This window comes from Miscanthus floridulus, chromosome 17 (genome assembly GCF_019320115.1).
Source record: "Miscanthus floridulus cultivar M001 chromosome 17, ASM1932011v1, whole genome shotgun sequence".
NCBI classification, from domain to species: Eukaryota; Viridiplantae; Streptophyta; class Magnoliopsida; order Poales; family Poaceae; genus Miscanthus; species Miscanthus floridulus.
The window spans coordinates 10,500,214-10,518,606 of record NC_089596.1 but is presented as its reverse complement, the minus strand read 5'-3'; the positions used below and the strand labels follow the sequence as shown (position 1 = coordinate 10,518,606).

At 52.4% G+C, this 18,393-nt stretch overlaps 1 protein-coding gene across 1 annotated transcript; it reads right to left on the bottom strand.

Moving 5' to 3' along the window:
• Positions 1–7,050: 7,050 nt before the first annotated feature.
• LOC136518586 (phospholipase A1-II 7-like) lies at positions 7,051–8,528 on the bottom strand. Its single transcript, XM_066512257.1, has one exon. It carries the CDS (start codon positions 8,398–8,400, stop codon positions 7,177–7,179), a length of 1,224 nt encoding a protein of 407 aa, XP_066368354.1. The 5' UTR covers positions 8,401–8,528; the 3' UTR covers positions 7,051–7,176.
• Positions 8,529–18,393: the final 9,865 nt, after the last annotated feature.

Here is an 18,393-nt window from a genome sequence, read left to right as displayed (position 1 = left end):
GAGTGGGGTCTAGAGCTGCAGCATCTTAATCTGACGGGGGTGCTGCACATCACTGGCTTTGTCACCGTCTGTGAGTCTTTCCTCGGGATGGAGCCGTATGTGGACTTCTTCCGGTGGCTGTTCTCTGGGAGAGCCTTGATGGCGGGGAATCCGACCGAGATCACGCCGGTGGGGGGTTTTGCCCTGCAGAGGAAACCGAGCGCGGGAGGCTTGTATCCTGTGTACATCCCCTGTGACTCCAACCGGGGGTGGCATGGGGAGTGGTTTTACATCAGGAATCCGGTGGAGGCGCCGTTACCGGCGTTCACCGGTGGGAGGCCGGAGAAGCAGGTTGGTTGGTCATGGGGTTGTGTCCATAAGGAGAAGAAGGTGGAGGTCATCGAGGAGGAGCTCTGAAAGATCGTGCGGCATGGTCTTGATGGGGTGCGAGTGTTCCACATCCTCGACTGCCGCCGGGTTGCGTCTTTGGCAGAGAGGATGCCGCCGATGTGGATGTACAGCGGCCCGTCGGACCCGGACCATGCATCACTAGAGGAGCTACCGGACGACGAGGTCTGGAGTCGCCTTGGCCGGGTGCTACAACTGAAGCCCAAAGAGAGGGTCAAAGGGAAGCCCACACCTTTCAACTCCGCGATCATGTCCAGACTGGTATGCTCCCTTTTATTTCATCCGTGCTTCTTCCTCTGCTTTTCCTATTTTTTGATTTCAGGCCACTCGTTCTATAGGGGCTTGGAGTTTACAAGTCCTGGACGCACCTTCCCAAGGGACCAAAGGGCGTGGGCCAGCAGGTCGCCCAGAAGGAGGCGGCGAATGCCAGGAGGAAGAAGAGAACTAGGGAGGTTCGGCGGAAGCAAGAGAAGGAGTAGGAGATCACCTGGTGCATGAAGCCTAGGGAATGTAGGAGCGACGTTGAGTTGGAGCTTGCGTCAGAGGATCCCACGAATGTGGATGACATGGTTTTCTTTGAGGAGGAGGAAAGTCGAGAGGTCGTTGTGACCTTGGCGGAGCGTCGTGACCCTGTGGCGATGTCCGCTGGTGAGGAGCAGGAGGTGGAGAGGTGCACGATGGTTCCTATGTTGAGGAAGCGTGCGGCGAGCATGGATGCCATCGACTAACGGGAGGCGAAGCAGACACGGTCACCACGTCCTTCAGTGGCGTCACCGGTCTTGTCCCCGCCTACCGCGAATGCGACCGAGCAAGCTGGGCAGTCCGAGGAGCGAACTAGCACCCGTGTGTCACAGGGACCAATGCCAGCGCGTGAGTCATAGCCGGAGGATGCCCCGCCTTCTACTCTGGTTAGGGAGTCCTGAGCCGAGGGTCACGACGACACGTAGGCCGGGCAGGAGCCGGTTGGGACGACTCCACCCCCGGCTAAAGTGAGGGGGTGCGGGTCGTAGCCTGGGAGCTGTCCTTGCCCTACAGGTCTGTCGATGTTAGGTCTTGCCTTTAGGGTCGTGCCGCTTACCTCTCGGTATGTTTTTCTTTGTTTCTTTTCGATCTTTCGCCGTTGAGTCTTCTTGGAGTGTGACTTACCTACACTTTTTGTTAGTGGCCGGGCGATGATGAGGTTGAGCATCACCCCAACTCCCGTGTAGGAGACTTGGAGGCCCACCCTACAATGTGTCGTGGCGAGCGACGGGGGGAACAGGGTGTCGGTAGAGAACCCTTCCCTTCCGTGGGTGGTGCCCCCCAGGTCGGTTGCTGGTATGGTGGCAGCGGCGTTGGCGGTGATCCCAGCGCTGATGGCGGATGTCGCGTCGGAGGCAACTCTCACGGCCCCTCCTCCACCAGCCATGGTGGAAGAGGCGAGGGAGACCAAGCTCCCTGCCTCACTGGGTGGAGGGCTGCATGGCTCACGCTCGTGGTTGGAGCCAAAGGCGCCGGGGGGAGACATGGCCGGGATGGGGTCAAAACACCTAGTGGCGTCCCATGCAACCAAGGTGGTGGATATCCCATCTAACGACGAGGCGGATGTAGCGGCGGAGCTACCGACGGCATCGTGGGAGCTGGCAGTGATTCAGTCGGAGGTGGAGCCCTTTTGTGGGCTACCGGAGGGTGACCTGGAATGACCCTGCCCCGAGGACCCAGCAAAGGTGCGGTTCGTCCTTTGGGATTTGCAGGAGCGTTAGCTCTAGGACATCCTTGGGGAGCAAGGACATACCGTGGTGTTCGAACTCGCCAACCTATCTGCAAAGCTCAGAGACGCCCATGAGCGGGTTAAGTCCGCTCAGTAGTTAGTCGAGGTTGACCTACAGCTTGCCGTGGAGGTGAGTTTCCTGTACTTGTCCTTGACCTCTGAATCTTTTATTGGTTGCCTTAGCATGCTTATTTTCATAGAGTCTGAAGGGGATGTTGTCCCGCAAGTCCTGCTTCCTCCGAATGGAGCACGCCCAGGTGGCTGAGCTTGAGCATCAGCTAGAGTCTGCTCACCGCGAGTCCTAGGACTGGGCAGCCGAGGCGACCGTGGCTCAGGTGGAGGGGCAGCGTGCAGCGGAGCGAGCGACCGCCACTGAGCTAGGGCTTGAAGCGGCAAAGGCCCGCCAGGTGGAGATCGAGATAGGGTTGCAAACATCCATGGCAGACACTGAGGTGGTGCTCCAAAAATCCTAGGAGACCCTTGAGTCAGAGCGGAGTGCCTTGGTGTCAGAGCGGAACGCCCTGGAGTTGGCGCGGAAGGCCCTAGAGTCAGAGCGAAAGGCCCGGTCGGAGGTAGACCGGGAAGTGCTCGCGCTTTGGGGCCAGGTGATGGGGACGGAGGAGGCGAGCACCCGACTACACGAGCAGGTGGCCCGGTAGGTGGAGGAATTCTCCACCCTTGAGAACTTCCGTGTCGGTACGTACCTTTTCTATTTTTCGTCATTTTGGTTTTTTTTTCTTTAGCCTGTTTCTAAGCTTGTCACCCTTCTTTCAGAGCTGGGCGGAAGGGTGAAGACGCTGGAGCAAGACCTAGAGACGATCAAGGTGACTTTCAGCCAGAATGTAGAGGAGCTGGCCAAGTCCTGTGAAGAGCGACATGCTCTCAAGCGGAAACTTGACCAGATCCACAATGTTGCCTAGCTTGTCGTCTTGGAGGTCTTCAGGTCAGCGCTAAGCACTAGCGTGTCCACCATCCAGCTAGCGGAGGTCCCAGAGGTGGTTTGGGACCTTATCACAAGTGGGTTGTTCTATGGAGCGTCGGGGGTGTTGACCTCAGTGGTGACGTACCACCCGAACCTGGACTTCACCACTATCTGTAGTGGGTACGCTGATGGCCTGAGCACGGAGGACATCCAAACGCTCGGGGAGAGCTTGGTGCCACACGCAAGGTTGGTGGTAGAGCAAGTCTCTGCTTAGTGGGTGATGGACTTCCGCTGTGAAGACATGGCTAGAAGCATGCATCGGGAGGACGTTGCCTAGCCTGTGGATGGCACGGAGCCTGGGTTGGAGGTGGACGTCGCCTTGGCTTCGACCGAGCTGAATGTCACCACGCCAGTGAGTGAGCAGCACGCGCCTTTGCCGGTTGCACCGATAGTAGATGTCGCCGAGCCGGCCCAGTAGCTATGCTAAGGAAAACAAGCTTCCCCAAACGGAGTGGCTCCATCACAAAAACAAAATCCGATTGTAGTCCTTAAGTACACAAGAATGTTTACACGGGGCATGGCCCGCTCCGCTTGTCCCATAGGCCACAACCTTGGGAGCCTAGGGTGTGGCCCGCGAGGCTCAGCTACTCGTAACCATAGGTGAAGGCGGGGTGCGATCGGTCGGAATGTTTTAAAGCAAAGCTACACAAGGCAAATTAAAGGAACAAACTACCCTTTTGTTTGGATAGGGAGGAATTTCACCATATGATAGTAAACAAAATAGGGAGGTAGTAGTGCATCCTCGTGGAGCCCCCCGAGCGGCCTGGGCTAAAAAGTGTTTAGGTCAGGGTGCTCTTATCGGAGCAAACGCTAAGAAAATAATGGTAAGACTGAATTTTAGGGGAAGAAAAAAGACATAGCTGTTCAAAGTGTTCGGTGAGAATGTTGTCGTTGTTGTCCTTCAGTCAGTAGGCGTCCGGTTGGATCATTTCAACCTTTAGTCATCCGGATCCTTGCTCGCTACGCCCCCTTTCTCGGTCGCTGTTTCTTCGCCTTTTCTTCCTTTGGCCCGCCGGCCTGCCGCAAAAGGCGCTTGAGGAGCTAACAGTCCTTGTAGAGGTGTTTGATGGGATAGTTGTGGTTGGTGCATGGGCTCTCCATGAGCTTGTGTAAGTGGACCAAAGGGTCTTGCTGGGGCTACATGCTCACGTGATCAGCCATGGCGACCAACGTGGAGTTGGCCGGTCGACGGCGATCCTTTCTGTTCTTTTTCCCCCTCTGAGTGGAGGGGCCCTCGTCCTGGTCCTGGCGCTTGGCCTTGCCTTTGCCCCAGCCTCCGTTGGAGCGCGGTGGGAACGGCGCTTGCTGGAGGTGTTGGACAAAGGTCCGTGGTCCCGGGCCATCAGGGCTAGGACTCTAGTCGCTGCTGCGTGTGTCTCGGTTCAGCCCGAGCTACGCGTTTACAGGAGGTTGGTGCGGTGATCAGGTGGAGCGACCCATCTGCTGCGTCCCCATTCCCCTGGTGGGGAGTGAGGCCATGAGTCGGCGTTGTGATATGGAGCTCTCCGCTTGTTGAACGGCGACGGTCTCCACTAGTGCCTGGAGGTTCCGATGGATCGCCTATTCATGAGGGTCGTTCGGCTTGGGGAGGCCATGTAGAAGCATCGCCGCGGCGGTGATGTTCTGATTGGCCTGAGTGAACTGTGGGGGATCATTCCCCCTGTCCATGGTGTTGGGCTAGACCCGACGGGCGTGATCCCAGGCACCGCTCGCTGGTCTACACGCACAGGGGTGCAGCGTGGTGGGCCGAGCGCGCTGGCGCAGTTTGTGGCTGGTGCTGCCACTGTTGTCGTGGTTCCTCGTCATGCTCCCGTGCGAGCTCGGGGGTCTCTGCATGAGGGTCCGGAGGGGCATGAGTCTACAAGGACTACGTTACTGCTGGTGGCTGTCCCGGAGCATCTGCCATAGCGCACTCCTAGGATGGATGGTGGCTAGGCGCCACATCGCTGATGCTGGAGCCATCACTCTCAACATCGTCATCCATGAGGTTGAGGAAATAGGTGGGAACATAGCTCGCCATCCCCACGAATTCAGATGTGAGAGGGGGCGATGCCGACATCCTTCGGAGCCCTCGGGCGTACGTGTCTGTGGGAGATGCGAGGCCGTAGGGGAACCAGTCGTATGGCGGTCGCGTCGGGGACAACAGGGTCCCTCCGGGTAATTGGCGGAGGATAGAGAGTAGTAAGTAAATAACAGCATGTATATTACTTACAATGGGGTTTGAGCAGAGAGTTTACTCGGAATGAAGCGCAGATGACACGTTGTCGAAGTCGTGCGTCCTGGAGTCGATGGAGGGCGCCCATCCGACGGGTGCTGGAATGAGTGCCTCCTCGCGGAGGTGTAGTACACCGATCCGGTCGGCGATGAAGTCTAGGCTTCCGAGGAGGAAGGCCTGGGATGGCTCGAAGACGAGTAGAACCCACATCCCAATAGGTGGGAGTGCGGGAAGCTCCAGTGCGTCGAAGCGAATCGAATCGCCAGAGCCCGCCATGGCGAAGGTGGTGGAAAAGTGGGCCATCCGATGACCAAAAAGTGTTGAACGTACAACGTCTTCCCCACGGACAGCGCCAACTGTCGGTGCAGAAAGTGACCAACAAGTAAATATTTGTAGTTTTTCCGTACGTTGTGATCAGAGGTGGCCTAGTACTCAATGACAGAGGGTTTATACTGGTTCAGGCAACGTGCCCTACATCCAGTTTGAGTCGGTCGGTGACTTTATTCCTGAGCCCAAGTGCTCAAAGTTTGCAGTGGGGTTACAAACGAGAAGGAGAAAGATGGGGTGCACGAAAGGTCCGGTCGGCTCTGGTCGGAAGGGCCGAGAGAGACAGGAGCTCCTCTATGAGCTAAGTCTTCAAGCGTGTGCTTGAGGTCCGAACCTGGCGGTTCTGTGGTTGTGTGCTAGTGAACTTGATCGATCTAGATTAACTGAGTTTCTTGGGAGAGAGCGCATCCCCTTTTATAGATGAAGGGGAGGGCTTTACAAGTGAGAGGGAGAGAGTACGTATGCTTCTAAACCTTGTTGTCCACACCGTCATGTACATGATGATGGAAGGCGTCCACAACACTGTTGGATGTCGGATGCACGTGGGAGGTTACGTTGGCTTATTCGGGTATGGCAGATGTCGGTATCTGCTATACTGTTGATGCCCGGAGGCATGTGGGGGTTTCACCATGTTCACTCGGTACGGTAAATGCTGGCGCCCACAACACTGTCGAAGCCCGGAGGCATGTGTGTGTGTGGGGGGGGTCTTACCATATGGGAGTTAATGGCGCCCACAATACTGTAGAGAAAAATGTCGGCGCCTACAACATTGTTTGTGTCAGGGCGGTTGCAGAGTACTGTTCCTGTAGGTGTACATGGTATGGTCTCCGGTACCGTGGTTTAACTTGTGCGCCTTGCCTTGCTTTCTCCGTTCGTTCCCTGGTTCTTTTCGAGCGGGCGTCCCTAGTCGGTTGGTCCCAGTTGGCTCTGGTTGCGTCAGTCGAAGAAGAGCGGTGTCAGGGCTTCTGCGTACCCTGGTTGGAGGCGTGGGATCAGAGTCGGAAGTAGGGCTTCAGCCAGGCCTTCTGTTCGGAGAGAGCTGTCCGGAGGCGGCTGGAGTCGGAGCGAGCGCTCCGGTCGGAGAGGTAGGCCGGAATCGGAAAAACGGGTGCCGCTCCTCCTCGGCCAGACCTTCTGGTCGTTGATTGGATCACCCTTCTGACCTGTTGTCCGGATACTTTGGCCGGTCCATGAGTTTCGCGCTGTCTGCTTGGGCCGAGCCTTTCTGAGAAAACCGGTCTGCGAGGGACCCCGGGTTTATGAACCCGACAGGTTGATCATCAAAGATGGTAATATTTGACTTAGAACAAGGCAAATGTGACATGTAAAAAATCGGAGAGAGTAGTTTAGAAAGGTAAAAGAAAACGAGGCTTAAATAACAGGTGGAATTCCATTGAAGCATATACGTGTATTTTTTACGTACTCCGTATAATAATAGCTCATGACGGCCGGCCGCCGGCGTTATTTATGTTTATAAATATTGCATGGAAGGTAAGCATGCAGCATCAGGGCTCATTAGATTTGCTGGAAGTCGTTGAGCTTCAACTGGCCGTCGGCATCATCCTTCGCCATGCCCTTGTTGATCTTTGGCGCCCACCAGCTCGCCGGCACCGGGTACTCGTCCTTGAGCGCGTCGGCGCCCTTGTTCACCAGCGCCACGTCGCGCTCCACCTCCAGCTTAAACCCTCCGGCGCTGCCCTGCTCGCCGGCGACGCCGTGCAGGTAGCACTCGAGGTTGTGGAGCGTCTGCACCGTGCCGGGCCACTTGAGGTACGGCGACCGACCGGTGTTGATGTTCAACGTCACGGCCACGTCCACGTACGCCAGCGGCGGGTACATTGGCACGACGTCGCCGGCGTTCTTCACGTGGAGAGCCTTGAGGTCCTTGAAGGATTGGAAGGCCGCCCTGAAGAAGCGGTCGCCGACGTGCGGGCACGCGAACACGATGGCCGTCACCGGGCACGGCGGCTTATTGGTGGATGATGAGCCGCCGGGCACGTTCACGCCGTTGCTGACGATGTCGACGGCGTTGAGGATGGAGATGGCCGCGCCGAGGCTGTGTCCGGTGATGGTGATGCTCATCTCCTCGTCCTTGTAGAGCTCCACCAGCCTCCTCACCTCCTCGAAGACCTGGTCCCTGGCGCTAGTCTTGTTGAACTTGGAGCCGGCGTGGCTGGACGTGTACATGGAGAGGAAGCCCATGTGCACCATCGCCAAGGGGTTGGCGGCGGCCTTGGAGCCGAGGACCGGCGCGGCGGGCACGGGCGTGAAGCCGAGGTCGTTGACCCACTCCAGGCTCTGCACGGTGCCGCGCCACGCGACGACGATGTCGCGCCTCCCCAGCGCGGCGGCGCCCTCGTCGGTGGCCACGGCGACGTAGCCCATGAAGTTGGACTCCCTGGACCACACGTCCTTGAGCGCCGCCAGCGGGCGCAGGAGGAAGGCGTCGGGGAGGGGCTGCCCCGACGTGGCGTAGATGAACCTGGTGACCTCGTAGTGGCCGGCCGCCGCCACGCCCGAGCTGGCCAGCAGGTCGGAGTAGCCGTACATGCAGGCGCCGGCGTGCGGGGACCGCCGCTCCGTGTTGAACCCGTCGTAGGTGGCCTCGGCGAGCTCGCCGTAGGAGATGATGGACTTGCGGAGGTCCATATCCAGCGGGTCCAGGAGGCTCTTCCAGGAGTTGTCGCCTTGGAGCTCGCGCCACCTCTTGGCGATGCTTCCATTTGCAGAGGATGCCATGGCTACTAGGAGTTGAGTTACCTCCCTCGCGTGCGTTGCGCTGCGCAGGCACCTACACTAGCGAGTCGTCCAACTTGAGTAGCTGATGACGAGCGAGCTAGCTATCGCTTGGCGTTGTTTGGGTTGCTTGGTTTGGTGCTTCAGCTTGGAGTGTATTTGTAGCTGCCGAAGCGACGACCATAGTCATCCTGCCATGTGTGAATCTACATCTTTTATAAAGCTAATCTCCTCTACATGTTCTATCTCAACGTATAAAACATACACATCATTTTCCACTAATAGCCATATCATGCCACTAACTACCAACCTCTTAATGCAAGCTATCCACATCATCTTAAGTTCTATCTCAACACGCAAGACATCTACATCATATTCTACTAACTATCTACGTCATCTTTCACTAATAAACATATATGTCACTAGCTTTCAATCTAATACAAGCTATCTTTGTTCTCTCTACTTGATTTTATTTTTATTTTTTTACAATCTCGGCAACAGCGCGCAGATCAAGTATCTTCTAGTAATCTACTACTCTCTCCGTCCCAGAATATCTGTCTTTCTCGCTTCTCGAGAAACAACTTTAACAAAATATATATTAAAAAATATTAATATTTATGATACATAATTAGTATCATCGGAAAGATCTTTGAATCTAGTTTTTTAATAAATTTATTTGGAGATACAAATATTGCTAATATTTTCTACAAATCGAGTCAAACTTATGGTACGAAAACCGGAAACGACAATTAAATCGGGACAGAGGGAGTACACTTGATACATATCCAGTATTCAGATCCGAATCTGTGCACTAAAGGACGTCTGCAATGCATGCAGCTCCTCAGGTACAGTGCGTGATTCACATGCATGACAAATTGGCAATCATGGGGTCGGCATCCCTGGAGCGAGCAGTACATGACAATCAGGCACTACTGGAGATGGCATCCTTGTCAAGTGTCCTAAACTTTACCGAGTATTTTTTTAGCGGGCATTTAATAAAGAGGGTGTTTGTCAAGTGCCAGATAAAAAAGCACTCGGCAAATAAATGGCACTCGGCAAAAAGATGGTTTGCCAAGTGCCGAACGCTCGGCAAAGAATAACACTCGACAATGACCAGGTTTGCCGAGTGTCAAACAATAGCACTCGGCAAAGGGCCACTGCCGTTAACGGCCGGTAGCCGCCGTTAATTCTTTGTCGAGTGTCTTCCCCTGACACTCGGCAAAGAGGCTCTTTTGCCGAGTGTTATTTTTTGACACTCGGTAAACCATATTTTTTTTATTTTTGACCTCCAAACTTTTTCTGTAGTCTTCAGACAATACCTGGTACTCCATGTTCCAATGTGGCACATTTCTCTGACTTTTTCTATATTTTTTTAATTTATTTCATTTAATTGAATTTTCTTGGATAATTAAAATTATAACTGCTAGTCATTCGAATAATGAAAAAAATTGAATGGAAAAATGATATTCATGTTATTTAGTATAATGTGAGGCCATATCCAGGAATAGACCACCAATTTCGAACATCTTGTTCACGAAACATGACCACGAACTTGCGATCGAGTTATTTTTAAATTCTATAAAAAACAAACGAAGTCCGAAAATCATGAAACTTGTCAAGATGTCAAGATATCATATGTGGAGGCTGTGGTAAAAAATTGAGAAGGTTTCGCGCAAGTTGTCACATACGATGCTTGCAAACCGAAGTCGGCCTCTTCACGTACGATGCTTGTCACGTATGAGGAGGAGAGGAGGAGAGGAGGAAGGAGGAAGAGAAGGAGGAGGAGGAGGAAGGAGGAAGGAGGAAGAAGGAGGCGCCAGCCCCGCCGCCGCCCCTGCCCATGCCAGCGCAGGCCGCGCCCGTGCCGCCGCCACCCCCGCCCACGCCCGCGCCGTCCCCGGCGCTTCCCCAGCCATCGCCTTGTCCACCGGCACCCTAGTCCCTTCACCACTGCCACCCTACGACGCCCACAAGGTATGCCCTACCGTCGTCATCGTCATAGTATTACTAGTAGTTGCGGTAGTAGTAGTGGTAGAGTAGCAGTGGTGGTAGTCGTAGGAGTGGTTGTGACATTGTTATATATATGTGGTTGGATATAATCTTGTGCATGTCGGCCATCGTGTCGTTCATATATATATATATGTGCATGTCGGTCATCGTGTCGTTCATATATATGTGCATGTTGGCCATCGTGCCGTTAGTTTTCTTACAGGTTTGTAAAACCTCACCGTGCAGGGGAGGTGCTGCTGAAATTTTGTATTGACAGTTTATGTTTTTTTTGTAGATAAGAGCCCGTCAGAGTGGAGCCGGAGTACCTCGGTGACCCCGATCGCCTTCCTCGCCACTGCGGGTCTACCTGCACCGCGTCACGTCACCACTACACCGACCCGCTACGGCTCCGCTAGCCTGACTCCACCGCCACCCTAGGTATAACCTCTCTTTCCGTATCATGGTCGTAGATCACATAACCTAGTTAGGCGTCTCACGTTCGAAAGAGATACGGTTGGAAATATGCAGATATTTTCATATCTAAAACCGTATCTGTTTTGAATTGTCCACGTTTTTTGGACAGCCCGCGGATGCGTAGGTGGGGTTAGTTTCCATGGTCTGCTCCGATCTGAGATAGAGTTTCAGCATCATCTCCCTGTTGTTCTCTAGATACACACTCTCTCTGGCAGGATGTGTATTTGGAGAACAGCGGGGAGGTGTTGCCGAAATTCTATCTCGGATAGGAGTAGAGCATGGAAACTAACCCCACATACGCATCCTCGCATGGGATTAGGACCTATCCTCACCTATTAGATAGTAGGAACGTCATGTAGATGTAATTGATGTTTGTATTACTCGTCGCTATATATGTTAGAGGATAGAGGACCATGAGTGGATGTACACGGGCCACGCAAGTCAGGGTCAGGTCACCAATGAATGGATCGACAAGACTGATGCTTTCTTGGAACGGGCATTTGGCGTGGTTGCTAAAGGAGCGAGTAAAATTTGTTGTTCCTGCAGCAAATGTGCAAACAGGAAAAGACAAACGAAGAAGGTCATGGGGGAACATCTTTGGAAGAATGGATTTACGGCAGACTATACCCGGTGGGTCTACCATGGTGAAGCCGATCGTATGAGAGAGGAGGTGGTGAGACCACGCGTCGAGGATTATGATGTTGATGCCGGGGTAGCAGACATGTTAAATGACTATCACAAGGCACAGTTCGCTGAAGGACGTACGGAGGAGGAGCCAAAGGCAACCGCAAAGGCGTTCTATGACATGTTTGCCGCGGCACAGAAACCCCTTCATGGCCAGACAAAGGTTTCTCAACTAGATGCCATTGGATGCATAATGACGTTAAAGTCCTAGTATAGCCTGAGTCGAGACGCCTTCGATGGTATGTTGACAGTTATTGGCAGCCTGCTTCTGGAGGGTCACCTTCTGCCAAAGAGCATTCACGAGTCACAGAAACTTCTTCGTGCACTTAATATGCCGTATGAGCATATACATGCTTGCCCGAAGGGGTGCATCCTATTTAGGAAAGAATACGTGGAAGCAAAGTACTGTCCAAAGTGTAAATCCTCTAGGTTCCTAGAGGTTGATTCTGGTGATGGCCAGAAGAGGCAGCTTGACATTCCCGTGACACCTTCCGTTCATACCGAGGATCCAATGGCTATACATGACCGAGGAATCCGTAAAACAGATGACATGGCACAAAAATGGCAAATGATACAATCCTGATAGGGTGGTACATGCATCCGATGGAAGCATGGACCCACTTTGATGGCATTCATCATGAGAAAGCTAAAGAGGCTCATAATGTACGTGTTGCACTAGCAACAGATGGGTTCAATCCTTATGGAATGATGGCTGCCCCATACATATGTTGGCCCATGTTCGTTATCCCCCTCAATCTTCCCTCCTCGGCGTATGCTTTCAACGACAGAACGTATTCTTATCGTTGATAATTCCTAGACACCCGGGGAATAATATGGGTGTGTTCATGGAGCCTGTGATTGATGAATTGGTCCGTGCTTGGGAGGAAGGGGTATGGACATACGACCGAGCTACAAAGAAAAACTTCAAAATGCATGTTTGGTACCACTACTCCCTGCATGACTTCCTGACGTATGGGATATTCTGCGCCTAGTGTGTTCACGGGAAGTTTCCATGTCCAGTATGCAAGGAACGTATGAGGTTCATTTGGTTGCAGAAGGGTGGTAAGTATTCATCGTTCGACAAACATAGGCAATTCCTCCCTCTTGACCATGCATTCAGATGAGACATCAAGAACTTTACGAAAGGTGTCATAGTGACAGACCCTGGACCACCGATAATGACTGGTGCCGTGGTTCATGAACAGATAGATGGTCTCGTGGTCAATCCAGAAGGTGGTTTTGTGGGATATGGAGACCAACATCTGTGGACTCATAAGTTGGGCTTGACTTGGCTCCCCTATTTTGATGACCTTGTCCTTTCACACAACATTGATGTAATGCACACTAAAAAGAATGTTGCTGAGGCACTTTGGGCAACAATCATGGACATTCCTGACAAGTCAAAGGACAATGTTAAGGCTAGAGTGGATTTGGTAATGTTATGCGATAGACCAAACCAACATATGAAGCCTCCTAGTCGCGGCAAGACATGGAGAAGGCCTAAGGCCAATTTTCTCTTGAGCAAGCCACTACTGAAGGATTGAATTTGTGCAGCGTTGCACTTTTGGCCTCCGTGGCGAGCACTGAGTTTGCCCGCCATGGTAAATACAACGATTTACCGAGGCGGGCATTTTTTATTTACCGTGACGAACTTTTTTTGCCTGCCACAGTAAATCAATTTACCGTGGCGGGCGCCTAAAGACGTCTGCCATGGAAAATACCCTATTTACCGTGGCGGTCGTCTTAAGGCGCCCGCCACAATAAATTGATTTATCGCGGCGAGCATCGTTTAAGGCCCGCCACGGAAAATCGGAGGCCCAATAGGCCCAAAGCGAGGCCCACTATTTCCATCGTCATATATATACACAGACTAGGGTTTCACTCGCACTCCCAGCAGCCGCGCCTCCCTCTCTCATCTCACTCTTTGCGCCGCGACTCCCTCCCCTCCCCGACTCCCTCTCTCTCTCTGCAACTGAAACAGGCTTGTTTGATTTGTAGATGGAGCCACACAGTGCTGGAGACGTTCTCGCTCCCGGCCGTCGGGACATCGCTCATCGGCACACTGCTTGGGGCTTCCTAGTTCTTCATCGAGCAGATGACCAATAGCATAGCCTCTTCACCAACCCAACAGCACGTATGGTTATGCAGTTCTGCTTCACTTAAAAAACAAAAGCTAATGAAATGGTCTTGATGTTACAGTTACAATCGATCTGTACAGTATTTGGTCTGACCACACAAGCGGCGAGTGTAGGGCAAGAACAACAGAGGCGTTGCTGGGTTTCACAAGGAAGATGGATCGTCACAGCAGCAGCATCCTAGCGCGTGGGGAGACGGCACGCGCGGGACGACAGCATGCGGGTCGATGTTGATCCAAGGTAGGTGAGTTCATCTCCCTCTTCCTCTCCATCTCCCTCTTCCTCTCTCCATCTCCCTCACTCTTCCCTCTTCCTCTCTCCAGATCCGGCGGTGGCGACTTCCTCCTCCATGGATCATGGGACGGCAACGACAAGCCCATCCTGAGGCGGATCTGGCCGGTGGCGGCGCGCAGTGACCGGATCCGGCCAGTGACGGCGTCCCGAGGCGGATCCGGTCGGTGGCGGCGCGCGGTGGCCGAATCCGGCGGGCGAGGACGGTTCGGTGCGGCGGCCTCCCTCCACCACGGCCACGACGCCGGGACCTCCACCATGGTCCCGAGACGCTGGGGCCCTGCCGGCTGCTCCTCTTCTCCCTCCCCGAGCGGCACGGATCTATAGCCATGGGAAGCCCGGATCCATCACCGGTGGGCTCGCCAGTGGGCTCGAGAACGGGCTCGCCGGTGGGCTCCTGTTGTTTTTGTTTTTTTTAAATCATTAACCGCAGCGGGCATCCTAACGTGCCCACCATGGTAAAAGTATATTTACCGCGGCGGGCACGTTACACCGCCCGCCGTGGTAAAATCTGTTAACCGCAGCGGGCAACCCTGCCCGCAGCGGTTAAGCCACGATTTACCGTGGCCTCTAGGCCGCGGCGGACGGCTTTGCCCACCGCGGAAAACCGAAAACGCCCGCCTCCAGTAAAGTTTGTGTAGTAGTGAGCCCCAAAGGAGGGAAGTACTAGAATGGATGCAGACGTTAATGTTCTCTTATGGGTATACAGCTAATCTGAGGAGGGGAGTGAACTTATCTACTATGCGAGTCTTAGGGATGAAGAGTCATATGGATTGAGCGGCTTCTTCCGGCGATGGATCGAAGCTATGTCCCTGAGCATGTCTAGCTAGTGCTAGCAGAGTTGAGCTATTTCTTTCGCCAGCTTTGTGCCAAGGAGTTATCTCAGATCGTGATTGCTGACTTGGAAAGAATGGCACCTGTGTTGCTCTGTAAGTTGGAGAAGATCTTTCCACCTAGCTTCTTCAATCCGATGCAGCATTTGATTTTGCACCTCCCGTATGAGGCACGAATGGGGGGCCGTGCAGGGCCGTTGGTGCTATCCAATCGAGAGATGTCTAAAGGTTCTTCGAAAGAAATATAGAAATAAATGCAAAATCGAGGATTCCATTATAGAGGCATACATTCTGGAGGAGGTGGCAAACTTCACAACAACATACTATGGTGACAATCTCCCTAGCGTGCATAATCCACCCCCTCGTTACAATGCTGGCGAAAATGAATCGAACCTCAGCCTTTTCCGAGGGCAACTCGAAAGCGCAAGTGCATCGACCCCCAAGACCTTGAATCATGAAGAGTGGCGCCATATCATGCTATATGTGTTGACCAACCTTGATGAAGTGGTGTCGTACATGCAGTAAGTTCTCAACAAACTTGTTAAATACGCCGTCACTATTCTACATCCAACCCCCTTGTTTCTCGTTGGTACAGGGAATTTCTTCATGAATTCTAGTGTCAATCGAGGGATCCTACCCCGCAGCAGGTAGATACCCTTCTTAGATAGGGTACGGGAAATGGAATGCCCGATTTCATTTCTTGGTTCAAACGGAAGGTACCGTCCAATTTAGCTCGTACTTAGTTTGACATTCCAAGTTAATCGTACGTGCGAATAATATAACGATGTATCCTGCTTGAGCTTGCAGGGCCAGAGGGATGCGTCTATGCATGCTGAGTTGAGACAGGTTGTCGATGGCTTTGCCTATAGGGTCAGGTCATTTTCTGGTTATGACGTGAGTGGATATCGCTTTCGCACAACAAGCTACGAGCAGAGTTGGCCCAATCGAAGAACCATAGGTTCTAGAGTTTTTACGCCCGGCGTTGATGAGGTCGAGTATTATGGAAGAATTGAAGAAATATATGAACTCAAGTTTCATGGTTCCAAACCTTTTAATCCCATCATATTCAAATGCCATTGGTTTGATCCTGAAGTAACGAGATGGACATATTCTAATCTTGGGCTAGTTGAAATTCGACATGATTCCGTCTTACCAGGAGACGATGTCTATATTGTGGCCCAACAGGCCACACAAATTTATTATCTCCCATATGCATGTCAAACTATAAGGCATCTTAAGGGTTGGGATATTGTGCATAGGGTATCGCCACACGGTAAAGTGCCTATCCCAAACAATAAAGATTACAACTTAGACCCAAACACATATGACAGAGAGTTCTTTCAAGAAGAGGGACTAGAAGGGAGGTTTGAGATAGATTTAACCGAAATGATTAGAATGGAAGTAGACAATGAAATGGTTATTGAAGAGGATGCTAGAGATGAGGTGCAAAATGTGAAGGACTTACAAATGCTTGAACGATTACATTTAGACAATGACAATGACAACATTGCTCATTCGGATAGTGTTGATTATTTCGATATAATTGATAGTGATGATGAGACTTATGATCCAGCTAATCCCGATCATGAAGATTATTTCTAATACATGTAATACTATGTTATTTTATAATTATGTTTTATTTATTTTGCATCTATTTCTAAGTACTTCTTGTTTATCTGTGCTTATTGGTTTACTCTTTTTAATTGCAGGTGATTGAACAAAGATGGTGGGCGGTGAGATGAGGAAGCTAACGTCCTTGTACCGAAGGACAAGGACCGCTGCACCGGGGGAGAGTAGGAGGAGGAGGAGCCGCAGGAGGGAGTCATCTCTTGCCACCCCGTCGCATGAGGAGGAGGAGGAGCAGGTGCCCTAGGAGGATGCTGAGGAGGCATAGGAGGACACGTAGGAGGACGATGAGGACGAGGCGACAGCGGGGGGTTCTGCTTCCTCTAGTTCATCGAGCGTCTACTTGTGAGGTCCCGCGAGCCTCCCTCAGCGACCGATACCTCGTGAGAGACGCCCACTGATTCGACTCAAGGGGGAAAAGTAAGTAACTTTAGATGTTATCACTACTTTATATGATATGTTGAAAATCAAAATAGAAATTAATAATTTTTCTTAATCACTTAGGCAGGAACTATACGATTGTGGTGAGTGGAGGTGGTCACACACGCCAAGTCAATGACATCCTCGGTCTTCTGTGCAAGGAGCACTTCCCTAGCGTGGTTGAGTACGCCAAAGTGACGGGGCTGGCCTACTCGTTTGACTACTACTACGCCGCCGCCGATGCTGTAGATCGGGCCCACAGGGTATTCAACAACAAGGCGGAGCGGGTGAAGCAAGAGCCGTGGGTAAGTCTTCCTTGCACTACATTGCTCAATACATTCTTGAAATAATGAATGGATACATCGTGTTTGTATGCAGGATTTCTTTAGATGCCAGGACAGACATGAGGCCAGGGCGGATACGGTGGCTACCAAATGCTACAAAAAACTTGTCGTGGACATGCATTACGAGGCGCGTATCTAGGCCGTCCTAACTTACCACGGGATCGTCCTTGGAACGAAGGTCCCCAAAAGAGACGCAAGATCCATGACGCTGACCCGGGACCAGTACCTGCAGGTAAATACGGAACATTAACACCGATTCCTTTTGAGATTAAGTAGGCTTAATTTCATCTTCTGATATGTCATGTACTTGATGGCCTGTAGATGATTCCTTATTGGTGCGCCGTGCATCCCCAATGTTGGGAACATATGGTGGACAGGTGGTGCTCACGCGCTAGGGAGGAGACGCACAACTTATGCCGGGAGCAGTGTTTGATGATGCCAGGTGTAGCACATCATCAAGGCAACCGCAGCCTTAGCGGATACGCAGAAACATGGGTACGCAAATTCATTTATTTATTCTAACACTCAATTCTGCATCTTCAAGGCATTTGCTATGGCCCAAAAGGGCAAGGCGACGTTCGATGTCGACTACAACCCGGAGGACGGGCCCGAGGCGTACAACAATGCGACCGTCCACAACCACCTCAGTGAGTACACATCGATGGCAAGGGAGGTCCATGGGTCAGAGTACGATCCGAGCACCGAGGACCTTGATGGAGAAGTCATCATGAGGGTGGGAGGAGGCAAGAAGCATGGGCGGTACTGGATTGGTGACGGCGCAATCGACTTGGCCACTATTCCCAGTCTCTCCTAGATTCGAGCAAGCAGCACGAGCAGGAGTCCGGCCATACGACCTCGGCAGGACACTTCACACCACCGGGTGGAGGCACTCGAGGTTATTCCTAGTTTATTCATCGTTCATTGGTTTTTTATACCTTTTCTTTGCATTATTGTAACATTGGGGTGAATATATTATAGGCCCAGCTGGAACAAGAGAGGAGGATACGGGAGTAGATGCAGGCGAAGATGGAGAGGGTGGAGGCCGAGCGGGAGGCCGAGCAGCGGAGGATGGCGGAGATTCTTCAGTACATGCAAAGCCTTGGCGCCGCTACGGGTGTAGCTCCGCCACCTTCGCTATTCGCTCCACCTCCACCTCCACCTCCTCACTATTCTACTTCTGTGAGTATAAATATTTTAGTT